Below are 23,561 nucleotides of genomic sequence, written 5' to 3' on the forward strand. Positions count from 1 at the left end.
ACGTACATCTAAACATGGCAAAAGAGTTCATAAAGAAACTACCAAAACTACCACACGTGCAATTAAACTAGATAAAATGCGTCAGGACTGTTTATTACAAGGACTGATAGATAGTTCAAATAGTTTTATATTTTAAAAAAATATGAAAGAGTACTCATTCACGGTAAAGACACTGAATGCTGACTAGTCAGCTCTAAAAAGCCAGAGAGAAAAATAAATGAGCTTCAGTTTCAGCGAGTGTGTACTGCACTGTTATGGGCAGTATCTGTGCAAGGTAACATATGGTTGGGTATTTTTGTGGGGTTTTTTTGTTTTTGTTTTTTTAAAACATGACTTAGGTATACTCAGAGCATATTCTCTGAGCTATTTGCAGTGTCAAAAGAAAAGCAGACCTATCATTGTCCAATATACATGCATTCACATCAGTGCTTTAGAATTATCTATTACCTCTGCCACTCTCTTTGCTGGGGACTGAGATCAAATATTACCTGCAACAAAGAAGAAAACACATAGTAATACATAACCAGAAAGCAATACCAATGACTCCACCCCACTAAAGTTCTCTCCACAAAATTCAGAACAGAAAAAAAGGTGATTTACAATAATATTTTATTTTGTGCTAAAAGATTTATCCAACTTTTCCCATATACAATAAATTCAAAGCGGACTTTAAATTTTAGCTTTTCATTAGTGAATCCTAACAACGTGGAGCTAGGAGACAGATTTTTATAACTATACGTAGTTCAAAAGGTAGCAACTATAGTTTAAAAATAAAAGAAGCAAGTGCAGTCACAGTCCAACACCGAACCGTGTTCAACAAGGCTCAGCATTTGGTATATCGAAACCTTACCCTACTTTTTGCCATGGCAAACACATCACTGAACACCATTTTAACCTTTTATTACAGACACAGCAAAGAAGGAAAACAATTAAAGCATCTGAAACGTAAAGTATTAAGTAAGGCTTTCATTTTAACATCCCTTATTTCCTCTCTCTTTAGCTGGAGGGAGTTTTTACAGTCTATTAGATGATACTAAAGATGGTAATAACTGTCCTTTTGGTGAAAAGAGAAGATGTTAGTTGAGATGGGCTGGACCTGTTGTTGCTGCTGCTGTTAAAGTTAGACCCCATTTCCTAGAAGACAAAACAAGACACACACAAAACAGGAGAGAAGAACAGCAAAGATTGAAAATGTGACTTCTGTCTCTGGTGTTGACTTTCACTTGCAACCTCACTGCTGGAAAAAACACAGACACTGCACATGGTCTTATTAGCTACTCTGAGACCTGGCAAACTCAAACCAGCATTGGGCTGTTTAGGGTATTTCATAGATACTAAGGTCAGAAGGGACCATTCTGATCATCTAGTCCGACCTCCTGCACAGCGCAGGCCACAGAATCTCACCCACCCACTCCTACGAAAAACCTCACCTATGTCTGAGCTATTGAAGTTCTCAAATCATGGTTTATCTCTTGATGGCTTCAGATCAGAACTAAATGCCTTTCTGGAAGATGCTCCAATCAAATACAAATTGATTGAGCTCAATATGAAGAGAACTGGATGACATGCCCTGGCCCGTGTTATACAAGGGGTCAGACTAAATAATCTAATGTTCCCTGTTGGCCTGAATATCAATTAACCTTAAAAGCCAGGGCTGCTGAATCTTTGAGGAAGAGATTTTTTTTTTTCTCTCAAACGACTCTGTTGAAGAGGTATCCCAAAGCCAAAGAGTTTTAAAATCGTCTAGGAATTACTTCTCTCCGTTAAGCAGATTTCACTTCCTTGGCACTTGGGTTGTCACAATGCCCACAGACCCCCCGCCGTGAACCAGAGTCACCCAGGGTGGATGAGATCTGAATATTTAACCCCTAATTCAACCGAATAGAAACACCCTTTCATTAAAAACAGCAGAGAAAAGGGGCCCTGCCCATTTCATTTGCAGGGCACCTTTTAAGACTGCACTTTAGAGGACTCACAAAAAGCCACATTTGGGATCCCAATCACTGCACCTCTGCAAGGTATGGTGGCCTGAATGGTACAGGAGATCATGGACTGTTGATCCCTGCTGTGTTGCCACATATGTAGGTATGACAGAGCGAGGTCTGAAACTCAGCGCTTCCTGGCTTCGGTGGGTGACCTGCAAAGGGAGAAGTGAATTCCCAGGGGCCACCCGCCCAGCCCAGAGCTCAACAGAGGGAAGAGATTCAGGCCCTACTGCTGATGCCCCTGGTAGCCTCTTGGGCACAAAGCACACGAGATCACTCCCATTGCAGGATTATTTTAATCACATCTCTATATTTAGTTTTCCCATTTCCTCCTTGCCAGTTCTTTTAGCTGCTTCTTTCTGATCACAGGCTGACAGTAATGTTGCAAAATATTCCGTCTCGGCCAGCTAAGAGACTCTTGTTAGAAGGAAAAAGGAGAGGGATAGGTAAGAGAAGATAGAAGGTTGGGTAGGAAAAGAATACATAATGTGGTGGTTGGGGGTGTGCTGTGACCATGTCTCAGATCTCAGGTGCTGTTTGGGATTCAAATGGAGCTGGTAGAGGTGGCGGTGTAATCTGGGTCCCAGTCCCGGGCCTGATCTAGGCAGGACATCTTTTAGTATTAGGATGAAGGAGGCCTGGGGTCCCAGGAGACAGTGGGGGTGGCAGCCATGATGGTAAAGCTCATTCCAGTATCCTCCATCTATTCTTTCACAAAGTTTCTCTCTTTCAGGACCCAAAAAGGGAATGGTGGGAGGAAAAGCCCATCTTCTCATTATATCATCCACCAATTAGGCCTAGTTTTGACACACCAATTTCAGTTCACCGAGTTCCAGACCCCCATTTTCTTGTTTACCAAGCATAATCTTAACATGGTCCTTGAGTTTTATGTAGGCGTTTTTGTTTGGGTTAATTCAGTCTGTCTCCCTTTCCTACTTTTTCCCCCATCAACATTTATTTTTATAAGTCATTGTGACATCTTATGAACTCTCACTCACTCTTCACAGTTGAGCCACAGTCAGAGTGAATTTGCAGGCCCAATTATCACAACAGCCCCTAATGGGCCTGAGATTTTGTCCTCCCTCTCCAATCACCCATTTTTAGGGATATGGCTCAAAACACGGGAACTTACATGGTTTACAAAGGATATAACTGTCATCATACATTTCACTGCTAAGTGTACTGCTTTGATTACATACCTAATATTTGTTTTATAATTAAGCTCTGAAAATATGGCTCATAAAATCAAATATTTGCAAGTTGTTCCTGGCACAGAATTATCAGTGAAGTGAAAAGGTTCAATAACGGCATATGCATTTCCTCAGCTACTGTAAACTGAACAGTCTCCAAGAAATTACAGACAGAACTACTTAATGGGCTTAATCAATCAATCTGCAACTAAACAGACAATTGTGATGCAGCATATACTCCCAGGGGACAAGGTACATAACCCCATTCACTCAGGCCCACTGTACTGACTTGCAGTGAGACTTACAGGGTAAGTCTACACAGCAAAGCCCATGCCAGCTGACTCAGGCTCACAGGGCTCAAGATATGGAGCTGTTTGACAGCTGTGTAGACTTCCAGGCTTGGGCTGCAGCCTGAGCTTTGGGAACCTCCCACTTTACAGGGCTCCAGCCCAGCTGGGAAATCTAGAAAGCAACAAAACAACCTGAGCCCTGCGATCCCAAGACAGCTAGCATGGGCTAGCTGTGAGTGTCTGGTTGCTGTGTAGACATACCCACAGGCTGCTTCAGGGAAGCAGCATATAATTGCTATGGGACTCAATGACTTGAGGAAACAGCATCAAGCAGATCTCATATCCAGATGCATCACTGTCTGCCCAATTGAAAGATAAGACGACACCACAATAATGAGCATCCATTAAGGAACTTGTAATTGCACTTCAGGTAGCACTTGAAGCTGGTTCTCCAACGGCTGGACGAGAACAACAAAAACCACCCACACATGCACACAATGGTTCTTGAAAAATAAACAACAGTCCATGAGTTAGTCTGTTGAACCACTTCACAGGAAAAACATGAAAAGCCCAAAATGAAAAAGCAAACTCAAGGAACCAACATTAAAAGAATACACCGAAATTGGGGGAGAAGACAACAGAAAATATTTCAGATTCTACTCTCTCTTTACAGAAACACAAAGCAAAATTAAGCAAAGCTGCCAATGGGAGTTCTTCATTTATCTAATTGACAGGAAAGTGAATACAGAGCCAATTGTTAGCTGTTATAATTCAGCAATAGAAACACACATGCTACCTAATGGTGATGTAACTTAATAGCTATAGAATATTTCAATCTATTCATGAATGTGGACCCAAGAACAGGGAATATGCTGTAGTTTTCTTAAGTTAATGACTTAAATTTGCACACTACCAATGAGTGAGCATGCAGAAAACACAGTTCCATGGTCACAATGAAAATACATTTCTGGACAGCATTTCTTTCTAGTGTGAGCATATTAAGCTCACACAGCCAATCCTGAAACCAGTTTTGCATGGACAAACCTTTGCGACCATGTGGAGCATAACTGACTTCAGTGTTACTCTGTATGGGTCCAACTTCAGGACTGGATAGTATTTTTGGAGGTACGGTTTAGCCAAAACGAAGAGGCATGCCACAGCTAATAAAGAGCACCATCTTTATAAAGAAAATGGAATAAACTTACCGGTTCATAAACTAAACCATCTGCAGAGGCAACCATTGTTTCTGCTAAATCCAAAACATCAGCCCCCACATCTGTTTCAAAAAACCAAACAAAATAGAAAATATTAAAAGAAAAGATAAATATGAATAAAAACAAAATATCTAGTAGAAATCAAGCTTGACAGCATCTCTTCAAACCTATCAGTAAAACAGCAGATACTAATTACGGTGAGAAAATCTATTCTTTATTAACAGGATGCAAGTCCATACTAGCAGAGGAAAAAAAGATGGCACTAAACTGATGACTGAAAAAACTTTTCAGTCCACCTAACAAAACATCAGAGAGAGAGAAGGGGACAGAGACAGTTTTTAGAAGCATTATTTCTCACTGATGTATCACTTTCAGAGAATGCTCATTTACTGCTCTTCTTAAACAGTAAGTACTGGACAAAATGTTATATAAAGTGTAATTATTGTAGCTCTGTACACACACACACACACACACACACACACACACACACACACACACACAAATTGATCAGTGCAAGCTTAAATCTCTTCCATTTACATAAATGCAGTTATCAAATCTAAATGACACTAGTCCACAGAAAGACTAAGCTATTTGATTTTTTTAAAAGAAGGAAAAAACATTGGAAGATAGACTGATTTAAAACTAACTGCAAAAAGCATACTGATAATATTTAGCTCTTATTTAGCACTTTGCACCTCCAAAGAGCGTGACAAACAATAATTGTCATAACAGCCTGATGAGGTAACTAAGTATTGTACCCATTTATCATATGGCAGGACTGAGGCAGAGAGGTTTAAAGGAGTTGCCCAAGACCAAACAGAGGGTCTGTATCAGAGCCAGGTTTAGATTTCAGAGAGTTCCTATCTGCTACTCTTGTGGCAGATTAACATTTAAAATAACCCATGAGAGTATCAAACAATTATGAGACAAACTTCAGCATCACACAATCTAAAAATATTATAGCTGAGTTAAAGACCCAAGAAAAGAGGGATTTAACACAGAATGTAGACAAAACCTTACCACCACCAATCTGTCTAGGAAAAACTGTTTTCTCTGTCAGTCAAGAACAACAACCAAAAACACAAAAAGAAAAGGAGTACTTGCGGCACCTTAGAGAGGTGCCACAAGTACTCCTTTTCTTTTTGCAGATAAAGACTAACATGGCTGCTACTCTGAAAAAAAACAAAACAAAACACAATGTAGACAAATGTAGTTTAATTACCCACTGCTTGTTAAAAAAAGAGCTGTGAACTTGTGTTTAACAATTATGAAGGCACTGACTGAACATGGCCAACCTCAGCATGAAACTAACCCTCTCTCTGTCTTAGTTTTGTTGTAAATGCCACCAAACAGCAGAGCAAGTTTATGATCTGCCTGACTTACGACTTTGATAAATTGCTCCTGTCTACTCTCAGTTAACTATGCCCAATCCTGTGACTCAGGAATAAGCTACATATTATTGCTCAAAAAAATGTAGAACAATCATACTCTCTTCTTGAACAGCCAAAATCAATATCCAAGATGTCGGAACAAGTTATCATAAGCATGTTATTTTTAATCTGAAAGCAACACGAATTTTTTTTAAAAACCACAACCACCAGCACTATCATGCTGATGGAATACTTACATTGACACTTCATGGCAACAGTAATATCTATATTGATTCTTAATTTACTGGAAGACAAAAAAGCAAAAATTTGCAATACTAAGTAAATTTAGTACAGATGCCAAGACAAAATAATTATGTGAGAATATGTACAGAAACGCACTCCAAGGGCAAAATGAATATCAGTACAGGTGAATACTATCCCCATAGGCAGAGAGGTTTAGAGACTAGTTTAGAAAGTCACCCAGTGTCCTATTCACCACTTTAGCCTTTAATACAAGACAAGTGGCAAGGGGAGAATTAGTTTCATAGAAAAATTAAATATTGCAATTAACTTTAAAAACTAAACGAAACATGACTGGCTCAGGAATTTAGCTACCTCTTATAAAAGCCCAATGGTTGCAGAAAAGCAGTGTCTCCATTGTCAGTAAATTTTGAAGTATGTTTTCATGAGACTGTAGAGCACACAGCTCTCAATGAATTTAGTGGAATGGGAGGCACATGGGGGTCACAAAGCTAAAATCCTGTGCAAGGATTTGAACATCTACTTCTTGTTTTTATCATCTCCAGGCATAGGCACCAACTCTGTGGAAAAAAAAAAAATAGTGGGTGCTAAGCACCCACCGGCAGCCCCACCAATCAACTCCTCCACGCGCCATAGATCAGCTGTTCAGCACCATGCAGAAGGTGCTGGTGGGGGTGAAGGAACAGGGGTGGAGGAGGAGGAGCGGGGGGCAGGTGGAGGCGGGAAAAGATGAGGCAGGAGTCGAGCACCCCTGGGAACAGACAAAGTTGGCGACTATGTCTGCAGGAGCAAGTTTTTATTTCATTTCAGTGAGAATCCTAAACGATCACAATTCAACAGTTGCTCTGTCTGACCCAAATTGGGATCCAGCTGCCAGAAAATGCTGTTGCCTTTGGTACAGACTTCTGTTTTTTGAAACCAGGACTTTTCAAGCAGCAAACAAAAACAAAAAAAGTCATATGAATCAGGACTATTCCTATCTATCTATCTATCTGAGGTACTTATATGGCCTCTATATCAGTAACATTGGAGCACCTCACAATATTTAATACGTTTATCCTCAGAACACCCTTGTGAGGTGAATAGTGCTATTAATCCCATTTTACAGATGGAAAACAGAGGCCCAGGCAGGCTAAGTGACTTTGCAAAGAAACCTCCTCACCAATATATACTCAAGATGCAGGTTGCACAGTTTAAAAAGGTTTGCTACACTCATCCAAGATAGCTTTTCAGCCAAACTTGAGAGACACTTTGACGAAGGAGCCAAAGGCTATGTAACTGTGTACGATAAGAGGATGTCAGTCTGTTCGAATGGATTTTTCTTTGAGGTGCAAAACCTGAATTTTGCATGCATTTCACTTAAATCTATTACAGAAATTATTTTTCTGAATAAATAGGTCTTTGAACTTTTGACATAACACAATCACCACTTAAACCAATTTTTAAAAATGTACATCACATCTGTGAATTGGGTTACAGGATTTAAATACACAAAGCCTTCACATTCAGCTCCCACTGACTTCAAGTGGAGTTGTGAGCACGTAGCACCTCAGAAAAATCAGGCAAGCACATGGAACTGACAGCAAGAGTATCTCCAGCCAACCTCGGTTGTCATGACATGTAGTAAGATGACAGGCAACCTTCAGATAGCTTGGTCGTCGATAGCTAATTGCTTTAAAATTAATCTTCAACACTCTGAACTGCACTCAGAAGCAAAACAAGAAGCATACTGACAAAAATGCTGAAAGAGTGCCAGAACAGAACCTTGGGTTTAAGGATTAGATTTGGCTGAGACTACATCCAAAATGTTGCTGGATTGAAAGCAAGTCTCTTCCCTCTTCATGGAAGGCAGATGTGTTTCTTTTTCTTACTGAACCTGGCCCCAGCATATTAAACAACAAAACAAAAAGTAAATCACCTGTTTCCATTTTAATTTCAAACTGTAGTTGCTTATGAGTGGTAAGAATATTTTAAATCCATTCTTTTTCAGAAGAGCTGATGAAATGCAGACAACTTAAATTTAAAAGAAATTCTAAGGAATAAAAGTTACCTAGTAAAATCCTTGTCTACTTCATATTCATATTTCATCCAGGTGTCTCGATACACCATAAACTCCAGTATGGTTAATAAAGCCATAGCTGTAAATGCTATTAAAGAAACTGAGAAATCAAAAAGAAAAAGGATCAGCTGGTGAAATGGCGAAATGGAGAAAATGTTATTTACTGCTGGTGTTTACAAAAAAAAAAAAACAATACAAAGAATTTAATACTTAAGGAAGGCATTTTTGTGCAGATAACTGAATTTATTGAGTTCAGGTCTTGACTATATTTATCACAAATAAGCCATAAGTACAAAAATTCTCTTAGAAAACACATCATAACTGTACAATTTTCTCATTTACATAGGAAGAACAAAAATACTGAAAGTCCCCATCCAAAAATATATTTTGGGTATGATGGGCTGTGTCCTCAGAGAACATTTCATAGAGTCCATAAAAATTTTATCCCTCCACTTCAAGGATGACACAGAGTAACTTTCCATGAATAAGGGATGCTGGATGGGCTTAAGTCCATCATTGCTGATCCTTTCTCAAATACAAAGATAACCACAGAGCAAGATGAGCTTCCCAGCTACTTATTTATAGAAGTGCCCCATCATCATGGTATCCAGGTGCTCTGCCCTAGGCTCAAAGGCTAAGCATATTGTGTGTACAATATATCCATCACCATGCACAGGGCCTGAAAATCAAATCCAGCTCTATCACAATGATAGCACAGGGTACTAAACACAGAGCCCATTGGGATTTTCGGTATTCACACAGAAGATTTCCTTTAGTTAAAATAGCCTGAATAAAAAGTAAACCCTGATGTTTGCAGCATTACCCTGTAACAGATATGATCATTTCCTGTATACCTTTGGGAGACCTTATTGAATTAAGTTTAAGTAGCTTTAGGTCCATTATTTTAAGTGAATGGTTTATATATGATTGTGTTCTACTCCATGCACAACTCTTCCAGGAACTAAACGCAGTTGGTGGTGATTAAGGCAAATCAGCAAGGTTGCAACCCCCACAGCAATGCACCAGCTCCTTGGAAGCTCACATATACTAGTTAAAACTGGATTCTCCCCTGAAAAACAGACAAAGAAGAGACTTTTGGATAAATAGTCTGAGTTTAAATGGACTCAAAACCTCCTTACTGGGCCAGCAAATGGACAGGACCTTCTGCCCCAGGCAAGGCCCCAATCCTCGTGGAAAGGCTGATACCTACTGGAGCCTGAGGTCAGAGTTGGGTGACCTCTAGTAAGCTTTATAGAATGTGTGTAGGTTCTTTAATATTTATAATGTTTTCCCTGTAATGCTTTTCCCTTAAGAATAAATGAGTTTGCTTAAAAAAAGCTGGGTGGTAACATACAACTTCTGGCATTTACGCTATTCATATAGCCTCCAGAGAGAAAACAAACAAAGTGCAGATGCTGGCCTGTTTAGGCAGTCTGGCTTGCTGGGAATACCACACAGTAGGCAGGGAACTGTGCAGCCTGGAAAAACCACAATCTGCAGGGAGATGGATGCAGCTGTCTGCTAAAGTGCGTGACAGCTGAAGAGCTGGGAGCCTAGAGTGGATGGAGGGGGAATATAGGTGCAGTTGCCCTGAACTGTGGCAGACCCCACATACCTTTCTCTAACTTAAAATGGTTAAGACTGGACAAGAAATGCCTAGGGGGCACGAAATGCCTTGGTACCAATCAGGCTTATACAACCTGGGCTTTCATATCACAGATTTATGCTTTTAGTCTCAGCCAAGAAAAACAAATAAGAGAAATAATATGCACCACTCATTCAAGAAGAAGAGGTAACCTGTGGAAGTCACTTGTGCATATCAATCCAGTAACAAGGCTGCCAGCTTCTTTTTGTAATAATTAGAGATGCACAAAACTCAGCCCACTTTGTGTTTGACTGAGCAAAAGAACACATTAGAAAGTACCAAAAACTGGATTAACGGTCAATTTCTAATCCAAGATGTGCATTGCATATCTCCTCATTGTGACTGTGAAATTATGCATAAAGTCATGCTATTATGAATACACACAGAAATACAGTAAAGATGTCTGAGGTTCATTTGTGACACATGCTGTGCATCGCCAGTTAGAACCATGACTTTGGTCTGGTCTGACACCTATAGATAGAAATGAGAGGAGCCCAGGTGAACACGGAGGCTGTAGTCTGCACAAATACCTTCAGTGGAGGGGGTATTACAGAATTACTGAGTGCTTCCCTCACCCTGCTAACATTGCCTCAGTCTTCCAAAGAGAATAGTTAGGGAAGATTATTCTTTTTGCATCTGATGTTAAAGTGATATAGAGCTGGATATCACTTGTGTATCGCTGGTATTTCAGTCCATGCTGTTTCACATTGTCATGGCTTTGTATAGATGTTGAACAGGATAGGGGAAAAGACCAATCCTTGTGGGACTCCACAAGTGCAGGCTTTGGAAGGAGGGACACAATAGACAGTCTTATTTTAGTGTAGCTACAGTACACTTCAATTCTATTCCATTTAGAAAGTATGTACAGTATGTTGGGGGGGGAGGTAAATTCATAACTCTCTCTAAAGCTCATTTTGTTAATTTATATCATAGGTGCATATATACCCCTTACATCTGCTTGATTCTTAACTACTGGACAGAATTTCCCACGTGACAGGTTCATACATTTTGTCCAACAGCAGGAGAAACAAATTGAGCCATCATCTGAAAGGGATTAGCTACGGCACCATATAGGTCTTTTAAATCCACATTTGTAAACTCATGTCTTCCCTCAACTGAAATATTTACTACCAAAATGTGCTAAAGAGACTCACCACATTAATCAGGCCAGGCATCACCAGTGTCTCAGTAAGGCTTACCTGTTCCACCACTTGTTGAAGTCTCCACATAGCTCTCAGGAACCTTTGGAAAGGCATCCAACTCTTTCATCAAATTCAGGGTCTTCTTCCGATTCAGTCGCCTCATCTTCAGCAGATTCCCCCACTTCCTCCTTCATATATTCACTCTATATTGAGAATAACTTGTTCCAATTAGAGACACCAACAATCCAGCTTCAGCCCTAAAACTGACTGATTATAGGAATAAATTCTATGGTCTGCGTTATGCAGGGGGTCAGCCTAGATGATCTTAACAATCAGTGAATAATTTACACTTGGAAATCTTTTGATGAAAGATGCAACGTAACGCATTCAACATTCATTACAATATATTCTTTCCATTTTACACAACTAAATGATCATCATTATTGACAGATATTGCAGTTAATTAAGATTAAAGTCAGTTCTAAGTTAAATGTACTAAAGCCAAACCTCTGACAGCGAATGAAGCCAGTGCCTTAACTAACGGAGAATGTCTCACATGCTACATAGGACTCAGAAGGATTCCACACTGCTCATAGCGCCCCCATGTTCAGCTAAGGCAGATTTGTACTGTATGCTTAAGAAAGAATCATCCTGTCAATAATTTGGATCACTACTAGTGAAAAAGCAGAATAATTCATAGTGTAAAATTCATTCACAGACCAATGTGCAACTAAAAATTGTTCACCGACAAAAGTTCCTTGAAGGAAGTCAAAATAAGCCTTTTTTTTTTTTAAACTTGTATATTCTGGATACTCATACAGGCACATCTTTTTGTGCTCACAGAAGTAAAGCCATTTGTTTTCACTGCACATGACACATGCTTGAAAATTGCACACCAAATTCTAACACAGGTCACAATCAATCAACTTCCCACATGCCTATGCTTTTGAATTAACTCACACAAACCCGCAGCACACGAGTTGTCTTACCTTGTCCGGATGACTGTCTTGCTGTTCTTAGGTAAGGTGGAGTGACGTACTAAAAAGAAAGAACAGAATCCAAAGTAACCTGTTAACCTGTACATGTCCAGACTCCTAAGACTGCCCCAAAAGTCATAAGCAAATTATGTGCATATGCCCACTGGGAAAATAAAGCTGCTGCCCTGACTCTCTCCCTTGTTCTGAAAAAAGAAAAAGAGTACTTGTGGCACCTTAGAGACTAACAAATTTATTAGAGCATAAGCTTTAATAAATTTGTTAGTCTCTAAGGTGCCACAAGTACTCCTTTTCTTTTTGCGAATACAGAGTAACACGGCTGCTACTCTGAAACCTCCCTTGTTCTGAGTTTTCCTTAAATGCCTATAGCATAATTTATGCAGGTTGAGAGTGGAGGAAGGATGGCTGAAACAGGTCAGTGGTGTGAGAGGGTTTGCAGGCCAGAAAGATGAGGATGCCAACAAGTAAGTGGGAAGAGAAGAGGGGAAGGAGGAGAGGCTGGAGCAGATCAGGAGAGTGAAGATGAGTGGAAGACAAGGGGATTGTTAGGGAAAGTCAGGTGTAAAGGGGAATTAAGTAGGGTGGGAGTGGTGCTGGAATGGGACAATGGATGAAGCAGTTGGTGGGGAGTGCTGAAGAAGAACATATTACATATCAGAGAATCTAACACACAATATTTTAAACGCCACAGATATTTATAGTTTTGCATCAGTATCCAAAAAAGATCAGCAGATAGGTTGTCTTACTTTGACTTTTGTCTCTCTTGATGTTCTTAGGTATTTTGAAGCGAGGTTCTAAAACAAAAAGAAGGAATCCCAAACAAGTCATAATCTGTGTGGCTATTTCATTTATCAGCAATGCATCCATGCCCATAAAAATCTTGAAATTACAAAGTTCACATGTGCATGACAATCTTCAGCGCTGAGAGAATCTGCCCAGCCTCCAAACATGCCCTTTTTGCTTCCACACATGCTCACCCTCCTACTATTGTCTAATGGGCATGTGCATGTACAATGCATATGACCATTAAGGCAAGTGAAGCCCCAATGAAGCTGCTGCCCTTACTGTGCCTTTTGCCTGAGTTGCAATGTGGATCTACTTTCAAAAATGCCCAGAAATTTGATAATCCAGGTTGAAGCCAGGGATGGGAGCGGAGCAAGAAGAGAAAGAGGCTAGAGTGGGCAATGGTGTGTGAGCGTGAGAGAAATCGATCCAGGTTGGAGACAAGGGTGGGAGTAGAACAAGTAGAAGAGGTGGAGATAGAGAAAAGAGGCTGGAGTGGGCAATGCTGGTGTGTGTGTGGGGGGGGGGGGGGCAGGGGAAGAAAACTATTCAGTATTATAATTTTAGCTAATTACAACTTAATACAAGTTGTGACTACCTCCTTTACTATAAAAGACATTTTTCTAGTGAGTGCAAATAAAGGTGGGAGATACTGTGAATGAATTCCTTGCTAACTAGTCATTATTACAACTATGGAAGAATAAAAAGTAGGGCTGTCAAGCAATTAAAAAAATTAAATCGCACCATTAATCATGCTCTTAATAATAGAATACCATTTATTTAAATATTTTTTGATGTTTTCTACATTTTCAAATACATCGATTTCAATTACAACACAAAATACAAAGTGTATAGTGCTCACTTTATATTTTTGATTACAAATATTTTCACAGTAAAAAACAAAGTATTTGTCAATTCATGTAATACAAGTACTGTAGTGCAATCTCTATCATGAAAGCTGAACTTACAAATGTAGAATTGTACACAAAAAAGTAACTGCATTCAAAAATAAAGTAATGTAAAACTTTAGAACCTACAAGTCCACACAGTCCTACTTCAGCCAATCGCTCAGACAAACAACTTTGGTTACAATTTGCAGGAGATAATGCTGCCCGCTTCCTGTTTACGTCACCTGAAAGTGGGAACAGGCATTTACATGGCACTGTTGTACCTGGCATCTCATGATATGAATCTTTAGTGCATCTGGCACGTAAATATGTCCCTTCATGCTTCAACCACTACTCCAGGGGACATGTGTCCATGCTGTTGACGGGTTTTGCTCAAAAACAATCCAAAGCAGAGTGGACCAACGTATGTTCGTTTACATCATCTGAGTCAGATGCCACCAGCACAAGATTGGTTTTCATTTTTTTGGTGGTTCGGGTTCTGTAGTTTCTGCATCGGAGTGTTGCTCTTTTAAGACTTCTAAAAGCAATGCTCCACACTCCATCCCAATCAGATTTTGGAAGGCACTTTAGATTCTTAAACCCTGGGTCGAGTACTGTAGCTATTTTTAGAAATCTCACATTGGTACCTTCTTTGCATTTTGTCAAATCTGCTGTGAAAGTGTTCTTAAAACAAACATGTGCTGAGTCATCATCCAAGACTGCTATAACATGAAATATATGGCAGGATGTGTGCAGGTAAAACAGAATAGGAGTCATACAATTCTCCCACAACGAGTTCAATCACAAATTTAATTAACACACTATTTTTTAATTATTATTTATTTATTTACGAGCATCATCAGCATGGAAGCATGTTTTCTGGAATGGTGGCCAAAGCCTGAAGGGGCATACGAATGTTTAGCATATCTGGCACGTAAATACCTTGCAACACCAGCTACAAAAGTGCCATGCGAATGCCTATTCTCACTTTCAGGTGACATTGTAAACAAGAAGTGGGCAGCATTATCTCCTGTAAATGTAAACAAACTTGTTTGTCTTAGCAATTGGCTGAATAAGTAGGACTGAGTGGACTTGTAGGCTCTAAAGTTTTACATTAGGTTGTTTTTGAGTGCAGTTATGTAACAAACAAAAAAAACCTATATTTGTAAGTTACACTTCCATAATAAAGAGACTGCACTACAGTACTTGTATGAGGTGAACTGAAAAATACTATTTCTTTTGTCTTTCATTTTTACAGTGCAAATATTTGTAATCAAAAATAAAAATATAGTGAGCACTGTACACTTTGTATTCTGTGTAACAGAAATCAATACATTTGGAAATTTAGAAAAATACACAAATATTTAATACATTTTAATTGGTATTCTATTGTTTAACAATGTGATTAATCACGATTTTTTTGAGTTAATCGTGTGAGTTAACTGACTAATTGACAGTCCTAATAAAAACCATTAACGATGTATATGAAAAGATGCACTGTTCTTTTTCCTGAACTATGCTATTTGGAGAGAACTTTATTGGTTCCAATAAAAATTACTGGGCAAGTCCTTCCCCAGGGATACAAGCACGGAGAGCACTGAACACAGTGGAATTATTATGATTTCTCTGTGCTAGCACTACAGATATTTCTACAGCTTTACAGTGCTTCGACACAAACAAAAATTGCTGCACAGAAGGCCCCACACTGGGAAGAGAGGATCTGATACTTCCAGGAGGGAAAAGAGGGGTGGCCAGAGGAATCTGAAGAATTTAAGCCAGTGGTTCTCAACCTATTTACCATTCTGGACCACATATGCACCTCTCTGTGGGTTACGTGGGCCACATCCACACAATATATATACTGTATGGCCATGAGGATGTCACATGGGTCGCAGCTGTGTGCTGATTGGGCCGCAAGTGGACTGCAGGCTGTGGGTTGAGAACCACTGATTTAAGCAGTCTTTATACAACATAAAAGAGCATAAAGGACATTAAAACTTTTTTAAAGGATTTGCAGTTTATCTTTAAGACCTCAGTTCTGCAAAGGTCTATGCACATACTTAACTGCAATTCATATGGGACTTCTCCTGTGTGTGCACAAGTTTTCCAAGACCAGGGCCTAAGACTGCTGTTACAGCAATATCAAAAAGGGTGGGATGCATTAATCAAAAGGAAAATGTAGACTGAATATCAGAAGAAATTTGCTAAGGATAAGAACTGATACAATGAGCAATAGCCTTCAAAGGAAAAGGATGGAAGCCAAATGCATTTAAAACAAGACTGAACAAAGCACTGGTAAATGTTTCCAATTGGTCATTTTAATCTTGGAATATTCCCTTCTCACTTTCAGGGCTTGAGTCTCTCCCCTGCCTTGTACTTTGTGTAGTCATTTGCATCTGTGATGCTACCAAATCAGAATGGTAGGGCTGGATTTTCCTTCTCATTTACACCACTATTACTCCACTGATTACTCTATAGTATGAGTAGAGAATCAGGCCCTTAAACACTGCAGAAGACACCCATACTGATTTCAGTTTTGAAAGGAAAAAGTAAATTGGTCAATAGATTTCAAAGGGTGTAGACATTTTGGGAGAGGTGTACAGTACCTGGCACAAAGTGCCTAGCTGTAGAACACAGACACTGACAGCCAGCTCCTATGCAACTAGAGGAGCTAGTGAACAGGAGCAACGAGCAGGGCAGTTTTGACAAGGAGTTTAGAGAGGGAGCATGAAAGCTAGATAGAATGTTTATTACATGATAAACTTAGAGTAATAAATGCCCCCTCAAAAAAAACAAACACGAAAAACCACAATCTGCAAGAGTAAAAATAATGCAGGCAGAAGTGCAGCAGCAGAGTGGACTGAATGCAGCATGTATGATATACCTGAGTGTGGGCAGGTGGCATGTGTGCATTTGGTGCAAGCAGCTCCATTCCCCTTGGAGATAAGTATGGGCTTGAGACAAGAGAGGCTGAACTGAAGGAGCAAAGAGAAACAGAGGTACACAAATAAGACCTTCTGGGCCACATTAGAGCAGTCTAACACCCAGTCCAACAGCCACTGTGCTTTGAAGAGGATGAAAGTCTTGGGGAAGGAAAACATCAGGCTAGAGCAGAGGGAAATGATCCCACAGTTTCAGATTATGTTATGGTATTTTCTCGCACTGAGGATACCTCTCCAGGGGAGGGGATCCCTGTTATTAGGAAGAGACAATAATAATCAGGGATTTGACTATTAAAATACAGAGAGTTAGTTGTGTTTGTGATGACTGGGAGAACTACATGATGAATTGCCTGCCGGGTGCAAAGGTTGCAGACCTCTCGAGACATCTAGACGGATGTATGTGCAGTACTGGGGAGGAGGCACATTTAAGTGATGGTTGTGGTACATTTAAGTACCAATGACACAGAGGAAGGTAGGAAAGAGGCCCTAGAGGCCAAATGTAGGCAGCTAGGTAGGAGATTTAAGTCCAGGACCTCCCTAGTGGCATTTTTTGAAATGGTTGCAATGCTATGCACAGTGCCAGTCAGACAGGCAGAACTGAAGGATCTCAATGTGTGGATGAGATGATCACGTTCAGAGGAAGGATTTAGGTTTATTAGGAACTGGAGAACCTTTTGAGAAAGGAGAAGCTTAGACAGGAAGGATGTACTAGCCAGATTACTAGCATGTAAAAATAAAAAGGTCATAGAGGCATTTTAAAACTAAGAGTTGGGGGAAAGCCAACAGATGTAGAGAAGCACACAGTTCAGACAAACATATTCCTTAAGGGAGGATTTACTAACAGGTATACTCTATATCTTAGTAAAGAGGAGAGGATAGAAGTTGATAGAGTTCAGATAGGAGCTGAAGAGACAGTCAAATGAAAAAGAGTCCCATTCAATTACATCACATGAAGGGAGACAACTAAATAGTGACACATTTTATAAGTGCTTGTATACAAATGCATGAAATCTAAGATGGGTGAACTTGAGTGCCTGGTATTAAATGAGTATACTGATATAATGCACATCCCAGAAAGTTGGTGGAACAAGGACAATCAATGGAACACAGCAATACCAGGGTACAAAACATATAGGAATGACAGAGTAGCTTATGTTGGTGGGGGAGTGGCATAATATGGAAAAAAAGAAAGCATACCGTCAAAAATAATAAAAGTCTTCAATTAATCAAACAGTATCATAGCATCACTATGGATGGAAATTCCACGCTTGAATAATAAAAGAGTATAGCAATAGGAATATACTACCGAACACCTGACCTTAGTCTCTAAGGTGCCACAAGTACTCCTTTTCTTTTGACCAGGATGGTGATGGTGACTGAAATGCTCAGGAAGATTAGAGAGGCTACAAAACATAAAACCTAATAATAAGGGGGGCTTACAACTATCCCAATATTGACTAGGAACATGCCACCTCAGGACAGGATGAAGAGATAAAATTTGTAGATACTCATTTAACTTAAAATAAGAAAGTATACAAAAATGAGGAGGCTAGTTAAATGGAAATTAGAGGAATAGTCACAAGAGTGAAATGCCTAAAAGCTGCATGGACACCATTTAAAAACACCATAATAGAGGCTCAAACTATATGTATACTCCAACTTAAAACCAAAAAACAGTAAGAGGACCAAAACAATGCTAGCAGGGCTAAACAATAGAGTAAAAGAAGCAGTTAGAGACAAAACGATATCCTTTAAAAACTGGAAGTCAAATCCTACTGAGAAAAATAGAAAGGAGCATAAACTCTGGCAAGTTAAGTAAAAAAGTATAATTAGGCAGTCCAAAAAAGAATTTAAAGAGCAACTAGCAAAAGACACAAAAACTAACAGCAAAAAAATTTTTGTTTACATACATCAGAAGTGTGCCAAACAATCAGTGGGGACACCACACAGTCAAGGCGCTAAAGGAACCCTGAAGGAAGACAAGGCCATTGCGGAAAAGCTAAATGAACTCTTTTCATCGGTCATCACTGCAGAGGATGAGAGAAATTCCCACACCTGACCCATTCTTTTAAAATGGCAGATCTGAGGAACTCTCCCAGATTGAGATGTCAGTAAAGGAGATTTGGGAACAAACTGATAAATTAAATTAAACAGTAATAAGACTCTATATAAATCCATGGTACACCCACACTTTGAATACTGCATGCAGTTCTGGTCTCCCTATTTCAAAAAAGGAAAAAATTAATAGGCAGCCAGTTTAAAACAAACATAAGGAAGTACTTCTTCACACAATGCACAGACAGCCTATGGAACTCATTGCCAGGGGATGCTGTGGAGGCCAAAAGTATAACTGGGTTCAAACAAAAATGAGATTAGTTCATGGAGGATAGGTGTATCAATGGCTATTAGCCAAGATGATCAGGGATGCAATCCCATGCTCTGGGTGTCTCTAAACTTCTCACTGCCAAAAGTTGGGACTGGACAACAGGGAATGGATCACTTGATCAGTTACCCTGTTCTATTCATTGCCTCTGAAGCATCTGGCATTGGGAACTCCAGAAGACAGATACTGGGCTAGATGGACCGTTAGTCTGACCCAGTATGGCCATTCTTATGACATTATCCAAGGGGAACTGAGCATCTCATAATCTTCAGGCATAAAGTTGCTTGCCGGGAACTAAGATGACTAACGGACACATTCTTTGCAGGGATATATTTTGATCAGTACTAACCGTTTTGTTATTATCAATACTGCCTCAGAGAAAAATTCTAGAACTGCATCACCTCCCTTTCAAAAGGATTGAAACTTGAGATCATTCTACCAAATATCCAACATTTACAGAGCAGAAAAAAGAGACTGAAAAATTCTATGCAACCCTGAACCCAAGGCCTAAGGAAACCTGATAAATATGTGGGAAAAGACAAGCTATGATATAAAATATGAATACAGAGTTACTCCCATTTCCAATATTTTAGAGGGCAGAGCAAGTTCATCAGACAAGGGAACCTCAATGTGAGCGCCAAAGTGAGTAAAGTTTGAAAAGCAATTCCTCTTGGTATTAAATAAGATATTTAAATTTCAGAAAGAGAACTAAAAATTAGAAGGAACAGAAAACAAATCCGTGGAAAAGGGGAGTAGCTCCAGTCTTTCAGGGCTCTGGAAAAAGCTGATTTGTGAAGGGGGACCCAAACAGGAACACAATTAAGTTCTCATTGAATACTGGTCAGTCTGTCTTGGGCATTTTGGTGACGATTTGGTGACCCTGGTGCTATTTGGACAATGATTAACTGAATTCACACACAAAACAGAGACCATAGGAAAAAAGAGCAACATCGGCTACAGTAGCCACAAGACTGGGGCAAATATGACTTCATGTGACTTGCATTCTCCTTATCCTGGAGCCAGCTGGCTCCCAGTGCAAGTTACAGCATTCTTAAGGCTCTTATGTCCAGCAGCCAATGCCATAAGGTGCCATTCTGCAGCCAGAGATTATCTTGGCCCAACTCCCTTTGCCCCCTGAAATGTTCCCTACAATGCGGGCTAGATGGAACAATAGTCAGAGAGATACAGTGGTTGGCTTTACATCACCAAGGATCTGGATCTGCCAGATTGCTTGATGCTATGCATCACTAGCAAAACCACAGGTTTTTTTTTTTTTTTTTTTAAGACACAGCCATCTCCATAAAATTTTATGGAAACAAAATATTGCAGTAAGATTATTTTTCTGAAACCAAGATAAAACAGTGAAAACACTTTAACTGTAATAACATTCAGTTGCATAACTCAGCATACACACTAACCATAATGCATCTTAAATCTGTGCTCTTTCAAACACACCTCAAAGAGACTGCAGCCTATCAGCAACTGCCGAATTACCTTCACCAGCTAATCAGCAACTGCCAAGTTACCTTCATCATTAGATAAAGGGAATGGAGAAGAAAGATGAAATCCACCTGGCAAAGACTGAAACATGTCAGAGGTTTATTATGCTCAAAGGAAAAGAACTGGCCCTTCCCTACTGTCTTCTTTCTACACAGATTTAGTAAACTACAATATTTAACAGAACCTATACCACAATTTGAGAATAGGATTAACTCATCTAAACAAGAAAGTAACAGTCTTGCTTTTTTAAAAAAAAAAGCCATCAGTGATTTGTGCAGCCCCTGGTATGTGGGAGGGGGGAGGGAAGTCACCTACAAGGTCTCAAATCTGTAGATTTTAAGCAAGTCACAAAAGAAACGGGACAGAGAAAACAATTTCTGAGAACTAGGATGTTATTATGCAGTTTAGCCCAGTAATAGGTATGTACATTCACATGTATGTGAGCGTGCACAGCCTGGAATATTGCAACTATGCTGAAGATATCAAAGGGAACGAAACAGGCACATGGGGGATGAACAAAGTGATCGAATTATGAAACAAATTTGGAGACTTCTCTTCATACTTTTCTTTTAAATGAAAATATTATGCACTTGACATTAGGAACAAATCTGAAAACTGTAGGTGGAATGCATAACAGCAAATTCAAATTCTGGCAAGCCACGCAACTACCACTGAATTTAACCCCAAAAACTATTACAATAGCAGCAGACAGTGATATGGGGCTCAATTCATTAATGTTAGCGAGGCACTTTGAGATTGTCAGTGAGAAGGGGCAAGCAAGATGTGTTTAGGATTATTATTCTTGGTAAAAGGGGAACTACAAGAGCCACAAACACTCATTATGCCGGGGGGGGGGGGGCAAGGAGACAAGAAAAATGGGAGATGGTAAGACGGGGATGAAGGGAGGGATGAAGGGAATGCGTAGAGGAACAAGTAGGAGGATGAAAGAGGGGGAGGAGAAGGATGGGGGTGATAAGAAGATGGGGGAGGAGAAAAAATGAGGTGAAGGGGTGTGCAGGAGATATAATCTGATGTGGGGGAGGAAAAGGGGGGGAAGCTAGGGTCAAGAAGAACATATGGGGGAAGGGAGCTAGCCAGGGCTAAGAAGGGGATCTTTGGAGAAAGAGATAGGAGCAAGGAGTTGAGAAAGGGAGAGGAAAGTTACAGGTGGAGGGAGTGAGAGGGGCTGAGAAAGGGATATGGGAGACAGCAGGATATATAGGGTGAGGGAAAAGGCATGTTGTGGGGAAGACAGAAGCAGGGAAATGGAAATGTCAGGGATATATGGGGCTCAGGGTGAGAAGAGGAGACACGATGTGTTGGGGATACAGGAGTTTCAGGAAGAGAGGCAGGGACACAGGGCTCAGGATGAGGGATCCATGGGGCAAGAGGATGCAAGGGCAAGGGGCTCAGGGACTTGGGTTTGGGGTATACATGGGTGTAGGCTCAGAATGAGGCGTAGTGAAGGGGATTTGGGAGATACATGGGAAGGGGGCTTGGCAAAGGGGATTCAGGGTGTGGAGGGATTGGGGGTAGGGAGATGCAAGGGACAGGGGCTCAGGGTGAGGAGGGGTATGCAGCTTGGTGGATAGGGAGAGGACTCAGAGCTGGGAGCAATATGGGGATTTGGGGATACATGGAGAGGGGGCTCAGGGTGGGGAGCAATACAGGGTTTGGGGGAAAAGTGGGGAGGGGACTCAGGGTGAGGATACAGGGTTTGGGAATATGTGAGGATGGGGAAGGTTACAGCATTTAGGGATATGTGGGGAGGGGGCTCCGGGTGGGGAGGGGCCTCAGGGTGAGGAGGGGTATGGGGATACATAGGGAGAGAGCTCAGGGTTATGGTGGTTTGGAGGATATGTGGGGGGGGCTCAGAGTGAAAAGGGATATGGGTTTGGAAGGGTACAGGGGAGAGGGTTCAGGGTGGGGAGGGATACGGGTGGGGAGAGGGAGAGGGGGTATGGGATTTAGGAGATACATGGGGGGGATCATAGTGAGTAGGGATATGGGTTTAGAAGGATACATGGGGAGGGGACTCAGGGTGGGGAGGGAGTTGAGGGATATGTCGAAAGGGGGCTCAGGGTGAGCAAGAGTACAGGGGGAGGGGGCTCGGGGTAAGGAGGGGTGCGGGGATGGGGGATCCGCGGGGAGGAGGCGAGGGGAGGAGGCGGAGGATCCGCGGGGAGGGGGCGCGGGGTGGAGGATCCGAGGGGAGGGGGCGCGGGGTGGAGGATCCGCGGGGACGGGAGGGGGTGAAGGATACGCGGGGAGGGGGCTCAGGGCGGGGACACCGGCGGAGCTGAGGGGCAGAGCGGCTGGGAACGGGGACAGGCGCCTACCTCCCGGCCGGCCAGTGACCGGGCAGCGGTGAGCTCTTCCCGACGCTCGACTCCGGCAGCCCCGTGCCTGCGTCTCCAGGTCCGGAGCGGGTGTCTTCCGGGCCAATGAGAAGGCCGCGCGTGCCTTACGCCTAGCAAGCACCGAGACGGGCCGGCTGGAAGGGCCCGAGAATGTGCCTGTCTAGCACTCCGCTGAGGCCGCGCTCTATGGTTTTCCTCCTCGCTTCTAGCCGGGGCGTTTCCTTCTCCCTTCACGACCCACCCTAGGCACGCGGCCCGGCCGGGTGGCGGGACCCGCCCGCTGCTCCTGCGTCGGGATCCAGCCGCTCAAATGCCGCGATTGATCCGATTGACAGTAGCAGCTTCCGCTCCTTGTCTGCTGGCTTAACAGAGCCTCTGGGGGGGTCGCGTTTCCAGGCTCCCCCCCCCACACTCCAAAGACTGGAAACAGCTTTTGGTTTTGTTTTTTTTTTTTTTAAAGGAGCTGCGATTCTTACAAAATCCCAGGACTCCCGGAGCTGGGGGCTAAAGGAAATCACCCAATAGCATGAAACTCTTGATAAGAGCATGAGCCTT

The 23,561-nt window shown here is 41.4% G+C and overlaps 1 protein-coding gene across 5 annotated transcripts in view; it reads right to left on the minus strand.

The window, feature by feature from the left end:
* ERGIC2 (ERGIC and golgi 2) overlaps positions 1–23,327 on the minus strand; it is a 47,178-nt gene extending 23,851 nt beyond the window's left edge. For 2 of the 5 annotated variants that reach the window (XR_006275561.1, XM_038400036.2), the window contains exons 1-8: positions 22,986–23,327; positions 12,898–12,945; positions 12,146–12,194; positions 11,214–11,359; positions 8,361–8,469; positions 6,307–6,353; positions 4,671–4,741; positions 448–488 (exon numbers count right to left, since the gene is read on the minus strand). Coding sequence is in view for 3 of the 5 variants with exons in the window: in XM_038400036.2 (XP_038255964.1) it covers positions 448–488; positions 4,671–4,741; positions 6,307–6,353; positions 8,361–8,469; positions 11,214–11,319 (374 nt within the window). In the remaining 2 variants the exon portion in view is untranslated. The remainder of the gene's footprint in view (positions 1–447; positions 489–4,670; positions 4,742–6,306; positions 6,354–8,360; positions 8,470–11,213; positions 11,360–12,145; positions 12,195–12,897; positions 12,946–22,985) is intronic. The other 3 variants (XM_043496770.1, XM_043496777.1, XR_006275562.1) reach the window with 3 other exon arrangements.
* Positions 23,328–23,561: the final 234 nt, after the last annotated feature.

The sequence above is a fragment of the Dermochelys coriacea genome, chromosome 1 (genome assembly GCF_009764565.3).
Source record: "Dermochelys coriacea isolate rDerCor1 chromosome 1, rDerCor1.pri.v4, whole genome shotgun sequence".
Classification (NCBI taxonomy): Eukaryota; Metazoa; Chordata; order Testudines; family Dermochelyidae; genus Dermochelys; species Dermochelys coriacea.